The sequence below is a fragment of the Thermobia domestica genome, chromosome 9 (assembly GCF_964235325.1).
Source record: "Thermobia domestica chromosome 9, izTheDome1.hap1.1, whole genome shotgun sequence".
Lineage (NCBI taxonomy): Eukaryota > Metazoa > Arthropoda > Insecta > Zygentoma > Lepismatidae > Thermobia > Thermobia domestica.
Window position 1 is genome coordinate 95761015 of NC_137462.1, and position 12284 is coordinate 95773298.

The window sequence follows — 12284 nt, forward strand, 5'->3', positions numbered from 1 at the left end:
ATATATATATATATATATATATATATATAATGATTTCATAAATGCATTTAGGGGAACTTTCCATTATTATTTAATACCACATGGTTCTTTCTTTAAAGAATGGCAAAATAGCATTGTTCAAATATAGTGGAGTTCAAGATAACTTTCCTGAACCTGAAATACCCTCAAACATAGGGTCAGATGAACTCGAAATAAATACCTCATCCTTTTCGGAGAAAGAATAGTATATTCAGAGGTTTTACACAACCTATGAATTAAAAGCCAGCATGTTAGTAAAGTGTATTAAAGACAGACCAGAAGGTTAGTCTGACCCATAGTCTTCACTTCCTGCCAAATTCTGTTTGTTTTGTCCAATTAGTAATATGATTAATCAATCGTTTATTCTCGAGCTTGACTCCAGTAGTTTCCTTGGTTTGCCTAATTTCTGTAACTATTCAAAGTGGGTAACGTTTTTCATTCATCAGCTGAGATATCCATATAAGAAAGTAAGATTTCCAGAAAGAGAAGCGAATATTTAAGGCTCACAGAGAAACTTATTTTAAATCGTTTTGCTTTCTAAGAATATATTATTATTATTATTATTATTATTATTATTATTATTATTATTATTATTATTATTATTATTATTATTATTATTATTATTCTATGCTGTAAATCATCTGTATGCATAGTATTTCTTGTCCTATCTCTCAACAATCCAATTTGGACCCTGTTTTCTTATGTATTTGAAATATATTTTGAACCCTTTCAATTGTCCTTTCCTTTCATACGTTGATGATCTTCCAATTGTTTTGCAACATTCAAAACTGTCAACATCTTATAATATTAGAAGTAGATATTGATTCAATATACAAATGGTCTAAAAATATTTTATTACGTCTGAATACCAATAAAATTAAAATAGTACTATATTTGAAGAAAGCTAAATTATGAGTTTTTTCCTATAAACTTGACAATCATTAAATTAAAATGGTTTCAACTATCACAGATCATGGTATCGTTATGGATAATAATTTGCTGTTTAATGAAAATGTTGATAACATTTGTTTAAAGGCCAGAAGGAACTTAGGTATAATTAAATGTGTCATAAGAGATTTTAAAAATGTTTTAATCGTTACAGTTCCATATTAATCTTATGTTAGATTGCACTTTGAGTATGATGATTTACAAATGGAATAGGATTTTCACCTAAAATTTGTAGATCAAATTTATTCACAGTATAATTCATGATACGATTGATTTCATCAATTCGTTGTACATCAAAATTCCATCATAAAACCCTAACATTTTTCGACTTTTTTCTTGTTGCTATTATTTGATATTCCAATATACGAAAATATTCAAGCTGTAAACAAAAATATTTAAACATTTCATATTTTAAGAAGCAATTTTCTCAAATTAAAAATAAATATATGAAGAATATTTTAATAAATAATATACTTTGCTAGGACTATTCTATGCATTCAGAGTATATCGTATTTTCAGTTTTTACATAAGTTTCCATGTTTTAATTTTTATACAATATGTTTCCTTTATTCATGTACAATTTTATTATTTTGAAGTTAGCATTTGAAGGCTTTAACCTTCTTACGTCCCTCGGGTCCATTTTGACCAAAAGCGTTTTTTCAACTTGATTATCTCGGACCCTATGTGAGCTGTGATCATCATGCTTCGTGACTTTTAGTTATTTTACCAAATATGTGTTTTGTAAAAATTTCGATTCAAATCTCCATCCTGTTACGTCACAGTAGAAAAACTCACACATAAGTTCCTCGGGTCCATTTAGACCCATTAGTTCAATGAATATTTAAGTGACTGAAAAATCATTATTGAATGGATTTCTGATGATAATACATCCACAAAACAATGCAAAAATTATTATTATTATTATTATTATTATTATTATTATTATTATTATTATTATTATTATTATTATTATTATTATTATTATTATTATTATTTATTGCACTGTCCGAAAATAATTTAGTTTCTTCCAGTATACTGTACTGGCAAAATTGTTTAGTATTTTTCAGATACATTGTATTGGCAACATTGTTTAAGTTCATTTTGGATAAGTTTTTATTCGTAGTATTGCTTGTTTCCTCGTTGTGCAGTAATTACATTCCATTTTGGTGTCCAAAAGGACTGCTTTGACACCAGAAGAATTCAAAACTTTCTTACTTTTTCTGACGATGGAGTGACATCTGAAACGGAGGATCAATTATCAGTGCAGCATTCTTTGTCTTCGTCTTCCCTGTCTGATGAAAATTCTTCGGAAAGCTCTGATTGAAAACTGCATCAAGATCTCCCTCGTGGCTAAGCGGTTGCGCCTTTGGCGTGGGACACCCGGGTTCGATTCCTGGCGGGAGCTCATGTGGTTCGGATTCCACCCTAATCAGTAGGTCCACAACTCATATAGTCTCGCTGCTGAAAGGGACGCTAAACTAAAATCAACCCAACTGAAAATTACATCAAGCAAACAAAAATGTGCTAAGAACAGGTGCAGCCCAAGAAATCGTACGATCGCTCCGTAGAAACACCGGAGGAGTGTGTTCATCAAACGACGAGTAGCTCTGATGTTCTGAGGAAAAGAGGTATTCCACATGTGAAGGGGACAGACTGCAAAAATACGATCAAATACAGTTTGTGAAACAAATTTATCTGTAAAAGACATCCCAATCAGATTTGTGAGCAATGTCAGAAACAGTAAAATGGGTGTTCACATGTTTCAAGTAGCATAAAAGAAAACAACCACTTACATAGATTTTGTTCTCAGAGGTTTCCAATAAAAGTTAACAGGAATGCATGACCTAACCTAACCAAAAGTAACCTAAATAAAACCTGCTTGAAGCAGAAGTCAAAAGTAATATATATATATAAATGTGTGTGTGTGTGTGTGTGTGTGTGTGTGTGTGTTTGTGTGATGTTTTAGTGTTCTAGATGCAAGGGCATCTCTGACATGTTAAATTTCGGTGAATAATAAAACAATTGTACAATTACTTCTAAATATTTGTGGACGACAGGAAAATATATCATGTATTTAAAAAATATAGGGGGCCGAGAAAATTTAAATAATCACACTGTAGTTGAATTTAGAAAAGTTACGCAAAGAAATGGAAATAAGAGGTTGATTGTAATTAAGAAAATTTGAACTGTTTGACATTAATAACACTATATGAAGACGAATAAAATATATTAACATTTAGCCAATCATTCATATTTATACAATGTGCATTCCCCAGACTAAAGTAATACAACAACAGCAAAAATTAAAATATATAAAAAGTTAGTCCTATTTAAAAAGTTATTGAAGCACTTAATCGAATACGTGTAACTAATAAAGCAGGGTTTTTAAAACCATCGTTTAATAAGAATATATTGAGACATGACTTGGCTGGTATGGAACAGTATTACAAACATTTAAAATATAATACGATATAAAGACCCTACCATAAAATTAAATGCAAGCGGCATAGTGGTTGTTAATATACTTAAAGACTGTTCCAAACTTTGAAATGTGCTTAAAATGAATATATTTATATATAAATGTAAACAAGACTTTTAGAAAACATCCAAAAATGGATTAAAAGATTGCGATCTTGGCCAAGAATTTTATGAATAATCCGAAAAATGCATAAAAAATTGCTACCTTGGCCAATAATTACTTTTGGATCAGGGATCACAAAAGTTTTGAACGAGCCCTAAATTGAGTTTTCTTATTTTTTATGGAATAAGTACATCATACTGAGTTAGGTGACAGTTTGGGTTTTCTACACTATAGGTAGTTCTCCAGATATAAGCCCTACAAGAACATTTTTGATTGAATGGAATATGTTGGACTTTTTGGATCAAGCCACAAAATTTTTGAACGGGACCTAAGTCGAGTTTTCGTATTTTTTATGGAATAAGTACATTATATTCAGTTAGGTGACAATTTGGGTTTTTCTACACTATAGGTAGTTCTCCAGATATAAGCCCTACAAGAACATTTTTGATGGAATGGAATATGTTGGATTTTTTGGATCAGGCCACAAAATTTTTGAACGGGACCTAAATCGAGTTTTCGAAAAATAAAAACGTCATACTGAGTTAAGTGATAGGTATGGTTTGGCTCCACTATATTTAATTGTCCAGATATAAGCCCTACAAGACCATATTTGTCTGAAATATATTAGATCTTTTGATCCAAAAATAAAATAAAATACAAGAATATAACATTTAAAAATTAAATAATGCTTGAGTTTACAGGCTGAAACGAATTTAACACAAATTCCGCAAATGAGCACAAAATATAAATGGAAGAACTTAAAGGAAGAGAATTGAGATGGATGATGTGTCCTATAGACTTTTGGAATTAAGAATTACTAAATAGGTTCCACTGAAGAGTTCTTCTTTCATAGAACTTCCAAATGTGACTAAACAAGAGCACACGTCAATATAAAGAGTAAAGAGCAAAGTGATCTGTCCTATGGCTACTCTTGTCATGTTAATAAAGATAACCAAGTATTTTCTAAATATGAAAGACATGAAGATGAGTTTTAAAAATGTCCCGTTCGTATACAAATCACACACACACACACACACACATATATATATATATATATATATATATATATATATATATATATATATATATATATATATTCCACAACGGAAACAATATCTCAATTAGCATATTTGGATATGATGAGAATTTTTCAATTTTTTCACTGAGGGCTCCAAAACAAAATAAAGATAACCTTTTTCGTCTAATATTATCATTGTTGGATTAAAGACTTATGAAAACTTGTAGTCAATCAAATAAGTAAATGTGAAGATAAGAGATTTTTATATGGGAGATTTTTGCAAAACATTCTAAATCAGAATAGTTGTTTAAAGAACACAAACAATATTGTAGATTAAATTCTGATGCTAAAATAACGTTACATAAGGAAGGGTATAAGAAACTTGAACTTATTAATCAGAAACTCACTTTAGAAATCGAGTATCAAAAATACATATTTTGAACTATTATTATACAAATTAGCACACATAAAACTGTTCGAGAATGTTCTTAATCAAATGCTTATCAAACGCAAACCATACAGTTATTTCTTACTAATGATCACAGTATTAGATTCTTATAACAGTGAACATGATGAATAGGCCCTATATATGGATGATGTTGCAGATGTATGTATGATGGAAATCCAAAAAGGGGCTATTAAAATTAGAAATATTTATGATATGTAAAAACTTATGAAATCTCTTACAGGAAAAGGAAAATACATTTGAATCTGAAAAATATTTTAATTAGTTATTTCGAAAAGGAAATTAAGAAAAGATTTGGGCATTACTAGTAGAAATTTATATGGAAAAAAGAAGACGTTGATATAGATGTTGTACATGAATTATCAATAGAGGAAACAATTAAAGATTTTTTTGATAAATGTAAAAACTAACCAGTAAAATCTCAAAATAATATACAATCATGCCAAAGAAAATTAATTGATCATGATACATAATATGATAATTAAGAAAATGAAGTAGTTTGCTCTGCCGGGCAAGTTTTTGTTAAATTTCATCAAACACCGCAGAAGTGATTTTGATCAGATTTCTTAATTAAGTATTTAATTCAGTACCTAATAACATTACGTAAATCATTTTTCCTCATATAATCTACAAAGAGTAATTTATTCTCGGATGTTTATTTTTATTTATTTATTTATTTATTTATTTATTTTATTTTTTTGCGATTTTCTTAAAAACTGTTCACGCGATATTGTTGATATATCATAAATAAACTTTTCAAAAAGAAACTACAAAATGGTATGATTCATTTGTATTGAAAAATCTACATGAGTTAATTTACTCTTAGGATTAAAGTTTCTTCGAAGTTTTCCCGAAACGTATACTACAATTTTATTAAAAATTTCATGAATAAATATTTCAGTAATAACTACAGTATAACTTGATTTATTTTCTTTAAAACTGAGAGTGAGAAAGTTCAGTGGAATAGTCGTATTTTTGTTATCTCTTTTCAAGTCTACATTTTAAATGTATTTCTTGGATATTATTACTTAATTGTAAATGGTTGCTAAAAGTAAGGATTATTTTGCATAAGTAATCTAATCTGTCTTCATTTTACGAACACTGAATTAATAAGTGTTAGGAGCACTCACTCACTTCGCAGAGGCAAAACAAATGTGCCAACAACAAATTTTTAAAAAACAAATGTAATTATTGTATAAAATGAATGGTGCCATTACGATACTGAAACCAGAAACTTCTTGAAACATACCTCAGTAATTAAAATTGTATTATAAGAAACCTCTCAAGTATCTAAGAGTAGACTGACGCAATTATAGAAGTACGTGTGTTTATATATGTTGTATGTATAAAGGGGTTAAATATACGTTATTAATATTATTATTATTATTATTATTATTATTATTATTATTATTATTATTATTATTATTATTATTATTATTATTATCTTATCATCGTTGTCATAAGTATTCTGAAATTATCGTAGGTCACTTGCCTCAACTGAGAAGCGACCATGCTCCACATTCTTCAGCTATGTAACTTCTTAGATTTCATGTATAATTTTCTGCTTTGATACCATCCATCAACTGTAGATTCCTTCTTCCCCTCCCTCTCTTTCCTGCTACTATACCTTCTAATGTGTCCCACCTGACACAGTTCGTTCTCACCCAATGTTCCAACGGTTTCCCTATTCCTTTCAAATACATCTAAAATTGATCTTTTCTCTTCTACTCTCTCTAAAACTGTCTCATTTGATTTCCGCTCCCAGCTAATTCTCCCTATTTTTTTCCATATCCACGTATCAAAAGCTTTCATTTCTTAAATCACTTTTGCCCTTCTTTTTACTTCATTTAATACAATGCTCTACTCGATGCAAACTCCTCACCTATTTGTTTCAAGGACTCAGAAATTAGACTTATCTTCTGCCTAATTGCTTCATTCGTTATTCTTCCTTCCTTAACCATACTTGCCTACAATACTTCCAGTGTAGCTTTCTTCCACAATTGTATTATAATATCCCATTACACTTCCACTTACACCCCTTTTCTCTCTTTTATAATTTCTTCTATTTTCTGATATTTTCCCTGTACTTCTTCAGTTTTATGTGAAGTCATCTTTGCGTACATTTGTATCACCACTAAACCCTTCTTCCCTTCTTTAACTCTTAACATTATAACTCTATTATCTACAGATTCCACTTTTACTACCTTCTCTTTTAAGCGATAACCAAGATATCTTTCCACACAGTTCTGACTTCCCTTTTGATTGGTTCAGCAAAACTTTCTATACCGATCATTTGCTTAAAATATCAAAAACTTCTACCAAGATATTTTGTTTCATTTCTTCTTTAAGATTTTTTAAAATTCTCTCTCTGTAACACATTACATATGTTCACTTTCCTGTCTTAAACATTTTCCTCTTGCTTGCCTTCTTTCTTCTATCCATCTCCCCACAATGTTACTCTCTCGTCCAATAGTCCTTACGAAGACGTCTCATTCTCGAAGATCCGAATGGGGAAATATTTTAGTTTCAAAACCATGATTATTTTGACCAGATAAAAATAATTTATCGTAAATATGTTCTATTTCTGTTGTATGGTAACTAGGGAAAAACAGAGTTCTGATTTCATGTTGCCTTCCAGCCAGCAATATTCCAGCCTTTAAGTCACTCTCACCAAGCCTGGACTAATGCTCAACTTGCAGTACCAATCACTAAGATTTTAGGCAAACTTCCTTACTAGAGAGTTTGTGGCTTTTCTCCAAAAACTGTTCTTGTGGCTACTCCCTTCAGACAAATTCAGGTGGTTACGATCCTGGCAATTACTATTCTCAGTTATAGCTCTAAATTTATCTGTAGCTTGCAGTTCTGAACACCCATAAATTAAGTGTCTTCGTAAAGTTGGTATATATCGTGGATGATTATTCGCTTAAGAGCATTCAATTTTAATTCCCATGATTATGCCGTGTATAGAGAAAGTGAATGGAAATAAGAGTACCTAGGGAAGTCCCATATACCTGGTGTTTCTTCACTCAATCCCAGCATGGCAAGAGCTGTAAGATGGAATCAGGAACCCTACTCAGGTATTAGCTTAGAGACCAGAGTGAAGGAATGCAAGAACAATTGTGGTTACCACTCATAGAACTTAATAACTACTGATGTAAAGAGGTTTACAATTTTTAACAACTGCGTATACTCTAACCTATTTGCAGCGTTCCAAACTTAATTGGCTGGTTACGGACTCATAGTTGAAAAGCCATAATAAGGAGACATTAACGTTTTTATATTTCCTGCAATCGTGTCTGGAAATAGCTAATCGAATGTTACTCTTCCATGGCCAGCTCCAAAGACTTGCACATAAGGATGGGTTAATTTATTTACCGGAGATTCTAAACTCACAAGTATCGCAGTTCTGTGCGGCACAACACGTTATTTTTTTTTCTGAAGCAGGTACTGAAATCAAATATATATGTAGACAGTCCTAATCTGTGGAAACAAACATAGTTGGAACAGGTTTTAAACCACTATACTAGTATACTTTCTCGAAAACAGTCATGCAATTATATCATGTTCTGTTAATTATTGTTAACGTCCATAAAATATATAAGTAATAGCAGGTTTCAATAGAGAAACTGGTGTGCGTTCGCTTTCTCAGTCATAAGAAACAGAGTAATTCTCTTCGAAGGAAGAAGTTTCTAACAAAGTAAATAACGACGACGTGTTTTCATCGATAACTGTGTTTGTATACATTTTCCTAATTCACTTCAGGGACAGTAAATCTAAATGAGCTATTAATATTAGTGTTTTTTTAACTCATTTTGCAGGTCCTGCATTTAGTTTTCTGTGATGTAGCTGCATAAAAATTATTTATTTATTTATTTTTTCATAACTATTGTAGCCTCAAGGCTCAATGAGCATGCTGTAATTTTCTTCTTTGTTTTTCTGTTAACAAGAAACGCTGGCACATGAGGCAAATATCCTTTCCTACAAAAACTTCCGCAAAATTAGTTAATTTTCTACTTGGTAAATTCCTTCATTATTTTCCTGTCTGTTCCAATTTCCCTATAGGTCTGCATTCTCGAGAAATCCTAAAGTATTAATTTAAAAGTTCCTGTTTTAGTCGCCAACTAGAAAAAAATAACTTGCTAAGCCGCGTGTCTTCCGTGTTATTAGTCTAATGTCGCACTCAAGCCTTTTTGCTTCAACGCCAAAATTTCTACCGGGTTTTTTGTCCGCTTGTGTGGTAAATCCCCAAAGACGTTTTGCTAAAAATCAAAGCTAACGTTTGGTTTTCATTACAAATATGGGAGGTGCTAATGTAAACACCATCGTCCCATATTTAAAATTAACCAAATAAAGGCAAAATTTCAACCTAACCCCGGAAATATAAAATTAACAAAAGCAAAAAAATGTAAAACATTCAGGATCTTAACAATCAGTTACTTAAAAAACATCGCGTGCTCAAAAATGTCCATTCTATCCATTGCACAGTAAAACTTCCTCAACTACAAAAAGTAAAGTGAATATACAACAATCAGAAACAAATCCATCAAATGTATCTTTATGTCTGTTCAAAGACAATTCTTGCCTTCAACTATCCTTATAATTTGCCGTGCCAAATATTTAAAATTAATTTAAATTAATTTTTTTTTTCTAAACTTAATGTAAACAAACTACATTCCCATAGTTATAGCAAAAAGTAATACTTTATTAATTTTTGAATTTAAAAACTTAAATCTGGTTGTTGTATAAATTTTAAATTAAAAGAATAACATTACCATTTCATTAAAATTACAAATTGGTAATGTTTCGTTAGTATAGGGAACAGGTGTTTCCACTGTTAGGCTCATAATATTTAGAAGCTTTGTAATCAATTATGGATATTAAAATTATACATCTACCTTGTTAAGATATCGTGTTTATTGTTTAATTTTTGTATAAGAGTTATACAAAAGAAAGTGTTATGGTTCAAACTGTTTCCGTCAGTGAAGTACATAAAAATATTCCATTTCAAGACACTAGTATGATATTTTGCACAGAGTTTACGTTCATATCAAAGAATATAGACTTCCGGAAAATACTTGATCGGAAGCCGTGACTAGGGTGGGTCGAAAAAATATTTGTTTTTACAATCGAATTCTTATAGCACAGAAAGCCTATCCAAACGTCTAACTATTTGGGGGGGGTGGGGATTCGACAATATCTTCAGTTCGTGTATCGAAGTAAAAATTTCATAAAATTGTCACAAGCCGTATTTTCTTAGAACGTTCTGAATATAATAGAATTTACTTCTTATAGTTCTAATAGGGGGTATTCTTTTTTCGTAGGCATGTAACAATACAAGCAAGAACAATTCTAGATTGGATAATATCCTAAGTTCTAGCATTGCAACTTAAAAATCGAAAACTTTACTAAAAGACGCATTTTTATATTTCGAACTATGCATGTATATCTTAGCTCATTTCTGAACTTAGAAATGGCCCAAAACTCATCACATGAATGTGACTACACTTCTGAGTTCCACCCACACCCTTTTCAACTATCCAATAACGCAATGAGTTTCAAATCAAATTTATTTCTTTTTTTTTTATTTTTGTATAACTTGGAAGTCAGACTTCTTACTTAAATCTGGTATTACAGAGCGAGACAAGAGTGTACAGTAGTCCTAAGGCAAATGAGGTCCTTCACCACGAGAAATGAGAAAGTGTACTCCACATTTGGATATGTAACACCTTTTGTTTCTTTTGGAATTCGTCGCCATTTTTATGATAGTTTGAGACACTTCCGATGGTCAGATTGTACTTCAGAGGTATTAAATGCATTTCCTGACTTCGAAAACCTAGGAAATGGTATATCAAGTCAATAATTGTAGCCAGTTTCAAAAATAATTTTCTGAAGTAACCATTTTGACCAACATATTCTGCTTCATCATTAAGCAAGCCGAATTCAACTTAGAAATATTCAGATTCATGTTGAGTAAAATTTCATTGTCGGAAACAATTAAATGTTGTCCAAATGTTGGAAAGATACCTTTAAAATTGTTCCATAGAACGTCTTTTTCTTTTAATGTTCACCATTATACCATCCATTTCCACGTTTTCGCCGCTGTTTATTCTTAACCGTTCTTGTTATGAAAACAACTCACTGAACCTTTTATAATAGCTAAGTTCTCGATTTTGGAACGGTACATTAAAACATCACAATATCATGTTTGGTAATGGAGATGTGATTATTGAAATTGACTTATGTCTCTTGGGAAATTGGGAAGATTTTAAATGGCGTTTCGAAAGCAAATAACATTTCATTCGTTACGACTATTAAACCATTCCAAGTTGTTAGGGCACGAACATTAGAAGTGTTTGCTAACTGTGTGTATTAGAAAAATAAGGCAAAATAGTGTTGTAACTCTTGGAAACTGACAACTCTACGTTTCTTACTTTGCCTTTTCCCTTGTACATGTATTGCTTAACAGTAGTCAAGCAATTGTACAAATATATGAATAACGTACATCAATAATCAATGTTCTAATAACTTCTAAATAATTATGTCTATTAAGTAACAAACAGCGACACTCTAATGCCGTTTAAATCTAAGTTCAGTCTCTTATCTGCATCGGGTGAGAAGGAGTGAAAAGTAACATGTTAGAATTCGACATTTGTGTTGTTTCTGATCAAATCACGGTAAAACGGCTGACTCGTTTGTAGTGAATTTCAGAATGTAATTAGTACCTACCTTAAGATGAATTCTGGCCATGTTACTTTAATCAAAGGTAGTATTCTAAGTGAGTAAGGGACTTGCACAACATTCCTAAAACCTTAGGATTTTTATCATTATATTTTCATCGGGGGATCATGTGATTCGGAACCCACGTTAAACTGTAGTTCTATGTTCCATATGTTCTAGGTGCTGAATGAGACGGGAAATAAAATCCATCCAGCATCCTAAGAGAGGAAGGAGTACCAACACTTACCATAAAACTAATCTCCGAGCGAGAAGAACGGGCATATCAGCTATTTTATTAGAAAATAACGTATTGAGTTCTTTCGCGTAATTATGATTGTTTTTTTTTCTTTTAGTTGCTGTGATATACCACACATTTTCATCTTCTTAGTGAGCACCCTATAACCGATGGAACAAAAATGTTATATATATAATCACAATTTTAAAATAGTACGCGTTAGTTATTGCTTTTCACATTTCATTGATCAACCTTACACGTCAGCTAAAAAGTGTGGTGCAGCATGTCTCGTCAGTTCTTG

The 12284-nt window shown here is 31.2% G+C and overlaps 1 protein-coding gene across 1 annotated transcript in view; it reads left to right on the forward strand.

Moving 5' to 3' along the window:
* Nucleotides 1-266: 266 nt before the first annotated feature.
* LOC145660945 (multicopper oxidase 3-like) overlaps nt 267-12284 on the forward strand; it is a 96249-nt gene continuing 84231 nt past the window's right edge. Inside the window, exon 1 of the mRNA XM_081726386.1 lies at nt 267-300. Within this exon, the coding sequence (XP_081582512.1) occupies nt 267-300 (34 nt within the window). The remainder of the gene's footprint in view (nt 301-12284) is intronic.